General features: G+C 36.5%; 1 protein-coding gene across 1 annotated transcript; it reads left to right on the top strand.

Annotated features, from left to right (window-relative positions):
* Positions 1-2,107: 2,107 nt before the first annotated feature.
* On the top strand, positions 2,108-6,739 carry LOC137962493 (KIN14B-interacting protein At4g14310-like). The gene is made up of 3 exons (XM_068809391.1): positions 2,108-4,148; positions 4,958-5,583; positions 6,133-6,739. Exons 1-3 carry the CDS (start codon positions 2,115-2,117, stop codon positions 6,659-6,661), a joined length of 3,189 nt encoding a protein of 1,062 aa, XP_068665492.1. The 5' UTR covers positions 2,108-2,114; the 3' UTR covers positions 6,662-6,739.
* The last annotated feature ends 10,578 nt before the right edge of the window (positions 6,740-17,317 follow it).

Genomic DNA, 17,317 nt, shown 5'->3' with positions numbered 1-17,317 from the left:
TTAACACTCCTCCTCACGTGTAAGCACGTGGATAATTTGTGTGGAGGCCCTCATATGTAGTACGTGGATAATTTGGGTGAAATGCCCACATATTGAGTGGTCGCTCTGATATCATGTTAAATTGGGTCCAATGCCCATCCCAAAATGACTACCATTTAGGAAACCTCTTTTACCAACTAATAAACTCAAGATCTTTTATCTCACTAGTCCATGTGGGACTATTCCTTAACACTTCCTTTATGTTTTTTGTTTGTCCTTTTTTTCCAGCAACATCTACAAGAATGGGGCATTTAGTTTGTTTGACCCCTATTTGTTACTTGGGAATCAGTTAGGACTCTATCAAATAATATGAAAAAGTTAGATTCAGTTAATTGTTTTTGTTGGGACTGTGATTAATTTTTTATTTGGTGTTGTGCAAAGGTTAGTAAAAAATGTGTTTGAGATTGGAGTAGTGAATGACTTATAAATGTAATTCCAAGACATGCTTCCCCGGTTAATATTTGTTTTTTCTTTTCCCATCAACGTCTTCACCCTACTTGGAAGTTTGGAAAGGCATCATGCTTTGTTACTTAGTAACTATGAAAAAAGTTAGATGCAGGGATTCTTAAGGGTTTTGTGTGGATTTGTTGAAATCATGTTCTACATTTTAATGATGTAGACATTTTTCATGAAAGGGCATATGGTATATCAATTTTGTTTCCCGGTACCAACAAACTGGCCAGATATTGGAGAGGTTATGCCTGCACTCAAAAGTCAGTGCTCTCATGCGTCTCTTTGTTTCCCAAGTCTTGATTCGGTGAAGACAACTCGTCTTAAAGATGGCTTGCTATGTTCTTTGTTTGGTTCTTTCTTAGTTTTCTATGGAGGTTAGTTCAACATCAACTTTAAGCAGTATCCTACATACGAGGAATTGAGTATCGGAAAAATCAAGTTAAAAGAGGTAGTTTCTTTTGTTAAACAATAATATTCTCCTGCTGGATACTTTTTTTTGTTGTAAATAGGTTTGATATGAAAGATAGAATCAAGGTATGAGCCTGTAATGGTTAGGCTTTTCCTGAGATTTAAATTTGACATTAAAGCTGTTTTTGCAATTGACTAAACTCTAAATTTTTAGTCACACTTTCTTTATATAATAATATACATGTAATAGAACTAAAATTTACAATTTTTTGTATAATTTACTAATGTTAAATGTACAATTTTGAATTTTGATATGACAAATTTTATTCATTTAGTATGATTAAGCAATAATAATAGTCATAAATTTTTTTTATCAATCAATCTACTTATAAATTATAGAATGATAAAAATAAAAAGAAGGAAGAAGGAAGAATGAAAAAGAAAAAGGGAGAAAAAAGAAGCACGAAGAATGAAGGAAGATGAAGGAGCACTACACAAATCCACAAAGGCAACAAACGATAGAAAGAGAGCTTCGAGCTTGAGAGGTGGAATTTCAAATTCCATCATTTTGTTAAGAAAACAGGGTACTTCAATTTATCTAGGAGAAGTAAATTCCACTTCGAATTTCCAAGTTGAACAGCGTTCTAAAACCACTTTCTTTAAAGAAAGTGAATTCTCCCACCACTTTTCCTGTGCACTACCGGACCCTTATAATGAATTTATAAAAGAGTATATTGTTTTAGATTTAATTTTTAAAAAAATTAAAATTAAAATAATATTTTATTTTTCCTATTTTCCATGTGTACCCAATTAGGAGAAAACGTGTTTCTCTTTCCTTTTCTATATGATATTCTATAGGTATCTAAACGACAGAAAGGAAAAAAAAAACATTAGGAGAAAACGTGTTTCTCTTTCCTTTTCTATATGATATTCTATAGGTATCTAAACGACAGAAAGGAAAAAAAAACATTTTTTTTCCTTTCTTTTCTCGAACATAGTGACCCAGGTTTAATGGGAAAGTCCCAAAAACCTCGCTCTCAAAATTGTTCATTTTGGTGAGTATACGTCAGCTCTCGTCACCCTTCGACTTACTTAAAAAGAGATTCAAATTCGAAATCCCAAATATTTCCCGCCAGGCTAATCTTGTCTTAAACTGGTAACAAAAACACTGGAAAGCCGTATTTTCTTTTTCTCTTCGCTCCTCGGATCGGAAAATGTCGTCAGTTCAGAGACTGAAAGAGCGCGGAGGCGCTGGCGCCAAGATTACTGCGTTGAAGCCCAACAAAGGCCTCGTTGAATTCGGCCACAAAGATGTGGCCATTGGCAGCAGCAAAATGTCCTCAGGCAAGGAAAACCCTAGGTCTACCTCCCGTGGCAAAGCGCCGCCTCCGTCTCAGAAACCGGCTATCCGTTCGAGTCCTATGCAGCGTATTGACAAGACCTCGGCCATTTCCGCCAAAGAAAGTGGATCCTATGCAAGATGGTCCACGTCGTCTCTGCCCAAAGGTAAGACTGCAGATTCCTCCAATTTTGCTCACATTCTCTCTGATGTGCGTACGGGTCGTCTGTCCAGGCATTCTGGATCTGACGGTTTGGACAAACCTTTAGCAAAGCCATCAGCTGAAGCGTCATTCAAAGACAAAACTTTGAAAGATTTCAGGCCGTTAGCAAAAAGTCGGGAGCAGAAAGGTAATTCAAGCTCGAATTCTAGAGCTTGGGACGAGAAACAGGGAAATAGATCAAAGATTGTGGAGGTTTGCAGGAACAAAATTTACTTGAATACTGGTTTGAAAGAGGTTCCTAAGAATGATGTAGCAAGAATTGGTGATCGCATGAACAAGGATATCTTAGATTCAAACAGGGAAAACAGTGATGAAAGTCGCCAATATGGTGTCATGGCTCTAGATAGCTGCAAGCATATGTCCTCTCTAGGTTCGAATGTTGAGAAAAAAAATTTAGATTTTAGTCTAAATGAAAGTGGAGAAAAATATACTAAAAGTCTTGCAATCCTAGAGAATGGTCCGGCCCTGAAAAGTTTGGGCTTGATGGACGGGTTGAGTAGCAAAGACGGATGTAACATGGGTGAGGCAGAAAATCACTGTGCAGAAGGTCAAACAAGTTTGAATCTGGACGGTGAGAAACAAGTTAATGATTCTGAATTATTAGGAAGTACTCAACAGCTTTTTCTGTTTTCAAACTTGGTGGGAAGCAGGAGTCAAGCTTCCCAAGTTGCTGAGGTTTCAGAAAATCTGGATGCGGTGGTCTCCACTAATTTAAATTCAGAAGGGTTGATCCGGAACTCTTTGATAGGTCTCAGTGTCTCTGATGATTTCAGAGAGCACAAATGCAGTGGAGAATGTAAAGCTGTTCAAGTTGCAAATAAATATCCCAGCAGGCTTCGTGAGAAACTGGTTTTTCTTGAAGGGAAGGTTAATAAAATTGCATCTGAGATAAAGAGAACCAAGGAGATGTTGGATCAAAACAACCCAAACGCTTCAAAGCTGATTCTAACAGATATTCAGGATACAATTGCTGGAATAGAGAAAGCTATGGGGGACGTGATGGATGATAGTAAATCTAAACTTGTTATCTCTGATAATGTTGAAAATGCTAAATCTTTGTTTAGGCACAAAGAAAACAATAATAGTGGGATGGTTGGTAGTACAAGCACTTCAGTCAATGGCCTAAGAGCTGAGGAACTTGAAGCACGATTGTTTCCTCATCATAAATTACTAAAGAGTCGTGCACAGGTTGGCTCCTTGAGAGAAAAAGATCAAAGCTGTCAACCTACTGATGAAGGATTTTGTGGTGGCTCTGCAGTTGAAGATAAGCTTCTGGGCCCTATGGATGAAAATCCTATAGCATTGGAGTTTTTAGCTTCCCTCGAGAAAAACCAATCTGAGGTTAAAACAAGTAACAAAAATGTTCGCATTGAATGTTCTATAAAAAACGCAACAGATTTTAGTTGTTCTGAAAGTTCTACAGGCCAAGACATTTCAAGGAAGGTTATGAGTGAGACTCTTGGCAAAGGTGTGCAATTGACAACAGATGAAAATTTTGAACAGTGTAATAACCAGGAAACTCCATCCATGTTGTTCCAAGAAGAATCTGAGGATTCTTCTGGAGATCTGCTATTTGAAATAGGGGTCAAGTCCTCAACTGGTGGATGGTTTGTATCTGAAGGTGAATCTGTTTTACTTGTCCATGGCGATAACACATGTTCCTTCTATGATATTACAAATTCAGAGGTATATGATTTCTAGATGAAATACTCCCTTCTCTATGTTACTATCTTTGCTTTTTTGATTGCTCAGGCTAGTGAAGAGAAACAACTTTTTGTTTTCCTTGCTTTTGGGTAAAAAGTTTCACTTGATGCAGAGCCAGAGCTAGATGTACTGCTTCTTTTCTTGTTTAGAGTCTTGTGTGAATTTTATGATTGGCTTCTGCATTTTGTGTAACCGGTTTCCAATTATAGTTAGGGAAAAAGTAATGGAGCTAGTCTTGCTCTTCTTGTGACTTGTGCTCTTCTTTTGATATGGTTACAGTATTTCATTATTTTATCTTTGCTATTTCGTTACACTATGCATTTATTATCAAGTTTTTAAGGGAAGTCAACTGAGGGTAAATTGGCAAAGTTTGAATTGAAGTAATGTAAGGGGAATTGAGGGTGTCCATGTAAGGGTAATTAGGTCATTTCATCACTTATGTTTTTAAGAAGAAAATCTAGTGAGCTGCCAAAAAAAAAGATAGACAATTTTGACCCAAAATTGGTTCTGCTCGCAGAACTTAGGAGGTCGTACCTTCTTGAATTGGTACAACTATCTGACAGTCTTTCTCTTCTACTCCATGTTCTCTTTTCTATCTCTCTCTCTTCTTTTTCTGGAGGAAATTGTGTCGTTTTTCTTCCGAATATAGCTGTAGTTCAGACTTTAGTTCCTCTATCTAGCATATAAAATGCATATATAATATTTGAGGGATGTAGGAACTTTTATGTAAAAGGAATCGAACTTAATAGGTGTGCTTGATTATGTCTCTTTTGAATGGGTTCTGATTTCAGGAGAAAGCTGAATATAAGACACCTGCTGGCCTCTCACATAACTTGTGGGGTGATTGTTGGTTGATTCGTGCCCCAAGTTCAGATGGTTGCACTGGAAGGTATGTTGTGGCAGCATCAGCTGGCAGTTGTTTGGACTCAGGTTTTTGCTCATGGGATTTCTATGGGAAGGACATTCAAGCATTCCGAGTTGAGGATGGAACCAGCACTTTTGGTTTGTCTTCAAGAACAGTTCTTGGATCTCTATCCAATAGGGAAGTGAATAAAAGAAGTGCTCTGTCCACAATCGTAGTTTCACAAAACCAACAATGGTGGTACAAACCCTGTGGTCCGCTTCTTGTGTCAACAGCCAGCTCACAAAAAGTAGTTAGCATCTATGACATACGTGATGGAGACCTTGTAATGAAATGGGAAACATCAAAACCAGTACATATGATGGAGTACTCAAGCCCTTTGCAGTGGAGAAGTAGAGGGAAGGTTGTTCTTGCTGAGACTGAAGGGATTAGTCTTTGGGATGTTGGGTCGCTTAATCCACAAGCATTGCTATCACTTCCTTTGTTTGGTAAAAGGATTACTGCCCTTCATGTCAATAATACTGATGCTGAACTAGGCGGTGGGGTCCGCCAGAGGTAATAAAATTTTTAAATCATTCTTTTGAGCTTGCCTTTTGATCTTTACTTTTCTGATCAATAGCATTCCAGTGATCCAGGTGGCTCTTTCTCAAGATTTTAATAGCATTATTTAAGATAAAACTCAATGACTTATGAAAATTTCAAAATTACTCAGTTTGACTTCAAATAGCTACAGTCTTTGCTTCGAAGGCAACACCTTCAACTATGTAGCCATTATTTCACAAGATTCATGGCTTAAAACATTCTCTACTAGAGTACACAATTAGAGAAAGATTTATTTATTTATTTTTTTAAATGTTACTGAAACATTTTGCATGTGTAGAGCTTGCAATAGTTTGTGCATCATTTGTTTCCTGTGGAATTTTGGTAAGGTTTAGGCTACACAAAATAAGACTAAACAGACAACCGAACTGTGGAAGATATCGGATTTAATTATATTATGTGAAATGGTCCCCAGTGATACTTGTGTAGTCAATTTCTTGCTTCTTTCTTTATTACTTCTATAAATGGTTGACACGTTGTAAGTTTTCTGTTCTCCAAATGCAGAGTAAGTTCCTCTGAAGTGGAAGGAAATGATGGTGTATTTTGCACAAATGAAGCAATAAATGTTCTAGACTTCCGTCTCCCATCCGGTGTAGGACTTAAGATGTCCAAGAATGGGACATTAAACAGCTCCTCCATCTTTTCTTGTGGTGATTCCATCTTTCTTGGAGTGACCGATACAAGGTTAAAGCACAGCACGTGCTCACAGGTGCAACAATTCTCACTGCGCAAAGGGAAGCTGAGGTCAACTTATGCACTGCCAGAGTCCAATACTAGTCTTCATCACTCATCCTTAACTCAAGTATGGGGAAATTCTCAGTTTGTTATGGGCATCTGTGGATCGGGGCTGTTTGTGTTTGACACTTCCAAGGATGTCGGCATCCCCTGTTTCTCTGTTAATCATGAAAATACCAGAAATGTAAGGGAAGTCATTGGCTCGGACAACTTGTATTCACCTACTTTTGATTATTTGGCATCTCGGGTCCTTGTAATATCAAGGGATCGTCCTGCACTTTGGAGGTACCTATCTTAAGTCGTTTTATAAACTGAAAACTAATATTTATGTTCTGTTCATCCTGTAAGTCTGTTTAAAGATGAGATTATTTCTGTATCTTTTTGTGATTGTGTATCTAATGCGAGAGTCATGATGATTTTGTCACTTATTTGCTCATTTGCTTTCAGCGGTTGTTAGATTGAAATTCTGTCTAAGAAGGAAAATGTAGATTGTGGTTATTTAAACGAAAACAGGTGCAACACAAGTGTGTTAAAAGAAATGCGAAAAAACAAAAGTCTCTGAAACCTTGCATTTGACACAGGTGCAGGTCTTCGTTTTAGTTCATTAGGCCTACAATGCATTCGGCATTGAGGCTTTAACTATTGGAAATCTCTTCTTGGGGTTGCATAACATTCTCGAAAACCAAATGGAAATAAGCTGTCTTGTGTGAAAATATTGTTGCAAAACTGTATGTGAATTTACTATATCTATATATATTTATATCTAAATTTTAAATTTCTATTCAAGATGTCATGTAGGTTTTTGGGCCCATTTAAGGATAAGTGTATAAACAATCCAGAATCATTATTATATTTACTTCTTTGTTTCTTATACTCCTACATACTCCACTCCATATAAATATTTTTTTTTCTCAAATATCTTATGTCAATTTACCTAGCCATTTTAAAATAGAAATAGTGGAAGATACAAAGTAGGGGACATAAAATATGAAGTTCATCTTCATTTTCATTTTATTCATTTACATGAACTTCATCTTCAAAATGGGTGTCAGTGTGGACACGTTTATGTGCACTGGAAAATAATTTCCAGTGTTAGTGCCCCCAAATAAGAAAAACATGAAAAATAAAAGAATTAGTAACTTGTAATAGTATACTCAATTAAAATATAATACTTAAACATTAAATTAGGTACAACAAACATTATTACTACATGAATAACTAATTTAATATATAACTAAAATATATTAAGATACTAATTAATTGAATTATATATTATATTTAATTAATATTGACTAACTTTGTATATTAATCTAAAATTATTTAGTTAGATGAAGCGATGTTACCTTGAAGTACGGATAAAATATTGAACTGGTTAAAATCTTCGAGTGTGTGCGTTTCGAAGGCCGTATGACGTAATCAGAGTGAAGTTTGAGGATTACATCCAAAACCTTGTTGAAATACCAATTTATGGTCCAATTTGATCTATCAAACATCTTTGCTGTGACACTATAAGATTGTTGACCAACAGTTAGGAGAAAATATGCATTTTAAAATAAAAATAGTGGAAGATACGAAGTAGGGAAAGGGGTGTGAGGGGGGGATTAGTTAACAAACATAAAATTTGAAGTTCATCTTCATTTTCATTTTATTCATCTACATGAACTTTATCTTCAAAATGGGTGTCAGTGTGGACGATTTCATGTGCACTGGAAAATAATTTCCAGTGTTAGTGACCCCAAATGAGAAAAACATGAAAATAAAAGAATTAGTAACTTGTAATAGTATAATTATTTAAAATATAATACTTAAACATTAAATTAGGTAAAAAAAACATTATTACTACACGAATAACTAATTTAATGTATAACTAAAATATATTAATATACTAATGAATTGAATTATATATTATATTTAATTAATATTGACTAACTTTGTATATTAATCTAAAATTGTTTAGTTAGAGGAAGTGATGTTACCTTGAAGTACGGATAAAATATTGAACTGGTTAAAATCTTTGAGTGTGTCGTTTCGAAGGTCATATGACATAATCTCATACTTTACTCCTAGTAAATTGATTTAATTCCTCTCATATAGCCTGTACCCATTTGAGATCCTTAAGGGCCCCTTTTATGTCTTTTGGCTCAAATTGAGACATGAATGCTTGATTTATTTCCTTGTTTAAGTGTCCTCTAGTTAACACAGGCCTGCTTATTTCTCCAATGATAAGCTCTTTTGGATGAGCTGACTTGTACTTCCATGCTTTGGGTAAGTCATTTTTTACTTCTTCCCTTGGGTTTGACTCTGGCTAGTCAAGGAGTGTTTCCTCTACTTAACTTGACTCAAGTTGCTCATTAGGTGTGTCATCTATAGGAAGCTCAGGTTGGGTTTGTGGATTCTTATCCACACCCTTACCCTTATCAAGATTGATCTCTTGAAGATTCTTTCGAGTTTCATGAATTTTAATTTCATCGTCATCACTCCTCTCTTGGATAGGGCAATGTCTCCTACGATCACTATCATCAAATTTTACATGAATTTACTCCTTTGTGTTGTGTATCCCATGAAAATTCCTTCATTTGATTTGAAGTGTAGCTGTCTAAATGATCCTTTGTGTTAAGGATATAACACCTATATCCAAATACCCTAATGTTCCCAATGCTTGGAGTCTGACCATTTTAAAGTTCATATGAGGTTTTTCCTACAATGGATCTCAAATAAATCATATTGAATACTTAGTAACTAGTGGGGATTGCTTCCACCAAAAAATAATTAGGCCAAGTTAAACTCATTTCACATAGTTCTACACATCTCTTGGAGGTTTTAATTCTTCCTCTCAGTCACCCCATTTTGTTGAGTTGTCCTAGGTTCTAAGAATCCATATTTATACCCCTTTCTCACTACAAAATCTTTCAAATTCTTCCATTAAATCTCCACCTCTATCGCTGATAATCATAGTAATCTTGTAACCTTTTTTTGTTTTCTACCACGACAGACCATTTAACAAATTCTTCAATTTTATCACTTTTACGTGCTAGAAATAAAGTCCATGTGAATCTAGAGTAATCATCAACAACCATAAATATATATATATATATATATTCCACCAAGACTCACTACTCCAATGTCCCCAAATCCATGTGAAGAAGTTGTAGAAACTTGGTGGTGGAAATTAATTTCTTGGGCTTAAATAAGCTTTTGAAATGTTTACTTTTCATGCAAGCATCACATAAAACTTTATTTTCATAATTGAGCTTCAAAAGACCTTGGACCATATTTTTCTATTGTATTTTCTTAAAAATTTCATTCTCACGTGTCCTAGCCTTCTATGTCATAGGGATGTGCTTTCACCTTTTTGGAACAAAACATGCAACATTTTGTTTAACTAAATCATTAACCGATGGTCAAAATTCTCCTGATAGTCAAAGCATGGAGGGCTAGCCAAATGGTCCATCAACAGTAAAACTAGAATTTATAGCAAATTCAAATCGATTATTGAGATCGAAGCCTAATCGACAATCAAGTTGAAGCCTATCGATTTAGGCATGTTGACTGTAGGTTGACTCCCATGTTGTTTTGATAATAACAAAACTGAATTGATCTAACAACTTAAAAATCTAAGTATTTCAGATACTTCACCTTTAAAAGCAAATTCATCTCAAGTCTAAAGTTTCAAAAAGATCAAGTCAAAGTCAAGACCTCAAGCACCATTGAAGAATGTTTCTTGAAGAAGCACTTACAAGGAAAAAGATAATGAGAAGACTAGAGTTCAAGTGTAATAGTCAAATGTCAAAACTCAGTCACTTATGAGTATTCTAAACTCCTTTAGTTAAACACATATGTGAAGTTGGAGCTTTAGACAATAATTTGCACTTAGACATGTATAGAACCATCATAAACATCATTTCACATATTAGAGCACTTAGAAATTCTCATTCTTTGAAAGTCAATATTGTTGAACTGGTATTGGAATGATCGGTCAACCACTGATAATGATCGATCATCCAGAATTGTGCAGGCCAAAAATATAAAGCATGATTGGTCAACCATAGTTGATTGTTCGATCATCCACAACATGGCTATTTCATGCTAGAAAGCATGATCGATCATCCCACTTGGATTGATCGATCATTTTTGCCCAAGCAAGCAAATTTCACATGTAATGATCAATCATTCCACTTGATTGATCAATCAGATAGAACATTGATAGTAAAGGACATAAAAGATGATTGATCATGGGAAACACATTGATCAATAATATGTTAGGATCTTCCCGAGCCATGGATCGAGTCACCCTTCTTTCCTCTCTTCCCTCCATGGTTGCTCTTGACGCTGGAAGGGAATTCTTGTTTTTGGAACGTGGAATGATGGAAATCAAAGAGAACGCAAGAGCTTGAAGGAAGCTCAACCTAGACCTTAGAGGGAGAATCCGACCTAAACCTCTGAGGGAGAATCTGACCTGTTTAATCTAATTTTCTCAATACTTGCCTTTCCTTTTCCTTGGCGTCCCCCTAAATAGGGTTGAGGACGGAATACAAAGGTGACCCATAGGTCAAGTCGTTCACGCCACATTACAACTGAACCAACCCAAAGTAAACCAAACCAAACAAAGTAAACTAAACCAAATGAAATTACATGCAAAGTAAATTGACTTAATTTAATTCCTATGCCTCTGGATAACTCGTGATGCTATGGAGTCCATAACATCACCCCCATCCTGGAGAAAGAGCTTGTCGTCAAGCTCGAAGTATGCGTAGAGGGTGTGAAACACAGCTAATAGTTCCCGTGTCGTGTCACTGGGGTCAGCATTTGCCCTTTGCACGAGGATCTCCCAATCACCTTGAATGGGACAATCCTGTAATACCTATGTCGGAGTAGAAAGGACACATCCCTCATGTAGTGGGGGCAGCGGTGTGTGCAGCAAAGGTGAATCACCTTGGAATAAATGGGTATAGTAGTAAGAAACAAGTCAAGATTAGTAGCCCAAGGATACTCTTAAAATGGTACTATGATAAAATGTTTGCTCTAATACCAAAATTAGATGCAATTAAGGACTTCACATTTTATCAAATGAATGTGAAATCAACAGCTTAAAATGACCTAAATAGAAGAAGAAGTTCGTTGCCTAACCTCAGGTTTTGAAATTTTCTCAAAACCAAATTATGTGTTTAAGCTCAGAAAGGCCTTAGACTGTTTAAAACCAGCACCTAGATCATGATATGATATCTTGAGTCAATTTCATTTATTGAGAATGGGCTCTCTAGAGAAAAGGTGGAGACCACATTATTCGTAAAAAATAGAAGATCCACATCTTAGCTATTCAAATTTATGTAAATAGTATTGTTTTTGGTTTTACTAATGAATCATTTTTGCAAAACATTTTTAGACATAATGCAAAGAGATTTTGAGAAGGGGGAGTCAAAATTTCTTTTTTCGACATCGAATCAAACAAGTAACATGTTAGTCTCAAGATCCCCACAGAAATAATTTTTATGACAACAAACACTTAAGCTACTAATGATGTACACTAAAGTATTCCAAGTATCTCAAAAATCCCAAAGGAAGTTTCTAGTAGCATATAGTTTGATTAGCTATGATCCATCTGAACAATCCATACCAAATGGAAACGAAGTAGCTCATGCTAGGAAGCACACCAACTAATAGCCTAATAGCACCATCTAGCCAATATGAGAGAGAAAAATCTTTGTTGAGGATCATTCTCCAGATGTCCATATGGCCAACCCAATGAAAGTGTTGGAAGATAAGATCAAGCCCAAACGACCAAGGAAGGACCACATATGTAAGATTATTATAAGATGGGCCACACGACCAAGGAAAGCCATAAGATGGGCCCAAGCCCATAAGAAGTACGACACCCACAATGATTACCATGAGCTGACATCATTATCACATCAGTTGGAAGATCAAGAAGGATTCATAAAAGTATATTTATCTTAGGGTCACGACCAAGAAGAGTTTTAGTTTGAGTTATGTTTGTCTTTTATCTATATTGAGTTATTTAATTATGTTAGGACTTATCTTTAAGTGTTAGAGTTTGGGTGTAATTGGGACAAGGATAGTTTTATTGTAATTGGACTGTACTACCTTCCTCTATTATAAATAGAGGTTCATTACAACAAGTTATTGATGTCAATGAAGTATTTTACTTTTCCATAAATTCAATATGGAATCAAAGCAGGTTCTGTGAGTTGACTTGGTCAACTCACGGAGGTAATGTGATCCTTTTCTTTTAACTCTAAACCCTAGGTCTAGGTTCGTAGTTTTATTTTTCAATCCCTACACCCGTAGGGTTCATTGCGATTTTAACCTCTATAAGTAGTTTTTCATATTAGAAGTTATATATTGACAGAAATATATTTGAGTCTAATTTCCAAAGAAGAACGATTTGTTCCAATCGGAGTTATCGACAGAGAGATATCGATATTTCAATGAGCGAAGGTCAGTTTACAGAAAGGTTCGAGCAGCTGCAGCAATCTTCACTTTCTGAGGTATTTTTTGCTATCAAGAACTAGAATTTATATGAAGAAATATATATCAAAAGAAATATATGTAAGTCTATTCTTTTCCCTACTCAACCAATTTTTTATTTGAGTTATCTGCAAAGAGAAATCGGTATTTGAAGCAAGAAAGGTCAGATTGAAAAAGAGGTTCGAGCGGCAGTAGAAAACATCAATTTTTGAGGTATTTTATGCTATCAAGAAAGAGATGTTATAAGGAGAATTATATATCAAACGAAAGATAAGTAAGTATATTTTCTTACCTATTCAATCAATTCTCGGTATGATTGTTTTGTAAGGAGATATTGATCTTGGAAGAGTTAATGGTCGTTCTAGAAAAACAAGAGAAACAAAACTTAGTTCAGTCAGATGACAGAGACCGAACACTATCAGATTATTTATCTGATGATAATTATATTTAATGAAGTTATTTTGTACTTGGATGAAAGGTATTTAAGTCTAGTTTCATGAGGAAAAAAAATTCATGTCAATCTGATCTATATTGAAAGATATATTCAAATTGGAAGAATCAAAGGTCATGTTGCTATCCTATTGTATTGAAAAATCCAAATTTATGCCGATTGTTTTGTGTCACTGTTTGAGTTGATATATCAGGAAAATATCTCACTTCTCCCTGGTTTGAGGTCTTATTTACAAATATCTTTTATTTTGTATTATTTCTACTTCTATGATATTTGGTTCAAGCTGGGATCACTGCCACTCCCAGCTTGAGGGGTGAAGTAGAAGAAGAACAAGAAAGAAGTATTTTATTCCTTATGTTGTGGATAAGTTTATGTGACCAAAATATTCAAGAAAGGGGGAGCACAAAAGATGAAACTTGTGCATCAAAGAAGAAATTTTTATATCGGATTATTTCATGGGTTCTTTGACAAATTTTACTATTTGGTTTGTGTTATAAGTGTTGGAAGATGGTCGTGTTATATTCAGTAGCAGCTATTATGTCTCTTTGGGGACATTATTCTTGAATAAGAGGTGGCCTCATGTCATCATTTATTTTACCCCATCAAAAAGATGAAAATTATTTGTGGTTGGAAGTCCATGACGGAGGAACTTCATCCCCGTAAAAAAGATGAAAATTATTTGTGGTTGGGAGTCCACGACGGAGGAACTTTATCCCCGTAAAAAAAGATGAAAATTATTTGTGATTAGAAGTCCATGATGGAGGAACTTATGATTACATATATGTTTGCCCCCCCTATAATGGCTTTTATGTCTCCAACCACTAGAGAGTCGTTGTCCTGTGGAGGGACACGGTGGTGGACACTTCAGAGCAATGCCCGAGACACACACTACCGATAGCAGTGGAGTGTGCCCTACATCTAGCATTAAGACTGGAGTATGAAGTAGTGGCTTACTGGCTAGGAGTGATTTTTACTCTCACTTATAATGCCACAAGGCCTCATGGAAGGACGCAACAACGTGAGGGGGAATGTTGGAAGATGAAGGCATATTGGAAGATGTGCCATTTTATACAAAAATATTTTATACATCATTTGTAGCAAGCTGGGAGTTCATGTTGTTCTCTCATCCCCAGCTTGAGGGGGAGTATTGGAAGATAAGTTTAAGCCCAACTGACCAAGGAAGGACCACATATGTAAGATTATTATAAGATGGGCCACACGACCAAGGAAGGCCCACAAGATGGGCCCAAGCCCATAAGAAGTAGGACCCACAATGATTAACATGAGCTGACATCATTATCACATCAGTTGGAAGATCAAGAAGGACTCATAAAAGTATTTTTTATCTTAGGGTCACGACCAAGAAGAGTTTTAGTTTGAGTTATGTTTGTCTTTTATCTATATTGAGTTATTTAATTATGTTAGGACTTATCTTTAAGTGTTAGAGTTTGGGTGGGACAAGGGTAGTTTTATTGTAATTGGACTCTACTACCTTCCTCTATTATAAATAGAGGTTCATATACTCCGATTACAACAAGTTATTGATGTCAATGAAGTATTTCACTTTTCCATAAATTCAATAGAAAGCAGAAAGAAAAGTAGTAAAACACGACCAAGTTATGAAGTGCTAAAGATGGACATATCAGTTTTCTGTTGGCCAACTTGTTTGCACATATCTGAACAATAGTAATCAGTGCAGCATGTCCTTGATTCCCATGAGCTATAGATGCAACATGTGATACATTTTCATTTTCTACATATGCTAGGTATTGTTCATTTTTATCACTTCTAACTAGTTTTATTTTTTTCTGTTGAGTCCATTGCTGCATTGCCACAGTAGTAGCAACTAAAGTCCAGACGAATAATCCAACCAATCGATCTATTTGAGCCCCTACCCTCAGCCCTTTCTCTCTCAACCTCTGAAGGACACATTGAGCTTCTTCTGAACTCTTTGCAACCAACCCAATATAAGTAGCAATAATTGGTGAATGCCCAACCTCCAACATCTCAATGCAAAAACCAATCCCATCTTCTAGTTGCTTCCCTTTATACAATCCTTGAACAAAAACTGTAAAGCCGAAAGCATTGGGATATATACCATTGTTCTACATTTTCCTGAACAACCCTTTTTTCACATCCTGAAAACAACAAACCAGCAAGCTTTCACCATTTGCAACTTCATTTTTGTATTCTAACTCACCAAGATTGCCTAATGCAACCTGTGATTCCAAGAGCCATCACCAAGATTTACAGACAATGTGCTTTTGTTTTCACAAAAATGAAGACGAACTACACCTTCTATTGTGACATATTGCTAAAGCGAAGTTGCACTGTTTTGCCCACTTTTACCAAATTCAATTACAGGTTCTGCTGCAGGTTTGACATTTTCAACAGAACTAGACATTATTTCTTCAATCTCAATTGAATCACTTCTAATATCAGAATCATGCAGCACTAATTCACCTTTCTTAGTATACCCATCAGTAGTTTTAGCACGAATAACATAATCAGTCAGCACGAATACATTCTTATCATTTGATACAACATTAATGCATACTTCTGCATTCTCAAAGTTAACAAAGCCAAAATATTTGGAATTCCCATCTCCTGTTCTCAGGACTACAGACATGGGACCCAAAAAATTAAGCCCCTCAACAGCTAGAGCAGCATCTGCTGCCTTATCAAATTTAACTTGCTTATCATGAAGGAGCATCCCATTAAGCACAAACAGATATGAGACATCTCACTGTTGGTGGTCTCATCAATAGAAAAATTAAATAGCCCCACATTTTCAATTGGTCTATGAACATACGCACAGGGACTGTGCTCGACAACAGAAAAACAGAGCCCCCCCGAAAAAAATTTCGGAGACACGCTGCTTTTCACGGCAATAGAAAAATAAAATAACATCCATTCAACTTTTTTGTCCCTTCCTGGAATCCCTCAAAAAAATCCATCTCTAAATTTATACTCACCAGTTGGAATTTCATCAAAACGGTGTTGTTTCTCTACCTCCCGGAACAGCAAAGCCCCTGTCCAAAAATTCGAGCAGCGTTGTTGCTGCTCAGCCCTTGGGAGCCCCTTCACCCCCTTGAAAAAATCGTTTATACATATCAATTGAGGGCATGTCAAAAGATTACCCCAAAAGACGTTGATGTTGGTTCCTCGTTGGACTGCCGAGGGAGAGATTGAGAGTGAGAGGTGGTGGCCGAAAGTCAAATCCCACCGGAGTTGTTTCCGACGGCACCGACAGATCATCCTCCTCAGTTTCTAGTGGCGAATAGCAGCAAATCGTGTTCTCACTTTTTTTTTATGGTAAACTGCCGGAAATCGTTGCCAAAATTGAGAATAGGGTTGGTCCGAAGAACCTTGAGGTGGGACGACGAACATGCCTCCTGGTTCATCTACAGTAGACTCTATCTTCGGATTTGAGGTCACCCCCAAATCAGCCATTACCAACGAGGTAGTGGCATAATACCCCTCCAATTTTGGCTTTCCAAGGTCCTTCTCAGAGATTTTGGCAGAAACCCTTCTGATTTCCCCAAATCTTGGTCCCCGTTGTTCGACTTTGGATCTCCCTACGTGGAAATATTGAAATTTTTTGAACCATGGCCTTTTTGTCCATCCGGATTTGAGGTTGCACCCAAATCTTCCGCAGGGGCTTCGGCTGGTAAATAGGACAAAATTTTTAATTTTTATGGCCCGTGGTCTAGTTTCCCATCCGAGACAGCGTCTGCTGCCTCTCGTTCAGTGCTTATTTCGTACTCAGAGATGGTGAAATTTTCTACGGTGTCGAGATTCTCCCTTGCAGAATGTTCACTAAAAGATTCATACCATGTGGAAGATTCATACCATGTGCGTATTTCTCCCACTTGTTTGCTTACTTTTCAATGAATGGAGTATCTCGTGCATAACAATCCATTCTTTTTGGGATATAGAATAACCCATTGTGTTCCCACATTGATATCAGTTGTTATGGTCCCGGATTTGACACAGGGATTCATAGGGAAGAAGAAG

The sequence above is a fragment of the Aristolochia californica genome, unplaced genomic scaffold (genome assembly GCF_029961685.1).
Source record: "Aristolochia californica isolate CCGP_79_NKW_82.1479 unplaced genomic scaffold, dmAriCali1.0.hap1 SCAF_4, whole genome shotgun sequence".
Classification (NCBI taxonomy): Eukaryota; Viridiplantae; Streptophyta; class Magnoliopsida; order Piperales; family Aristolochiaceae; genus Aristolochia; species Aristolochia californica.
Note: the sequence above shows the minus strand (reverse complement) of the source record. Positions and strands in the feature narration are given on the sequence as shown.

Bases quoted from the DNA above. Each gene is read 5' to 3' on its own strand.
- LOC137962493 (XM_068809391.1), top strand. From the start codon at position 2,115: ATGTCGTCAGTTCAGAGACTGAAAGAGCGCGGAGGCGCTGGCGCCAAG. The intron at 4,149-4,957 runs GTATATGATTTC...TTCTGATTTCAG, and splicing joins ATGATATTACAAATTCAGAG to GAGAAAGCTGAATATAAGAC. The intron at 5,584-6,132 runs GTAATAAAATTT...CTCCAAATGCAG, and splicing joins GGCGGTGGGGTCCGCCAGAG to AGTAAGTTCCTCTGAAGTGG.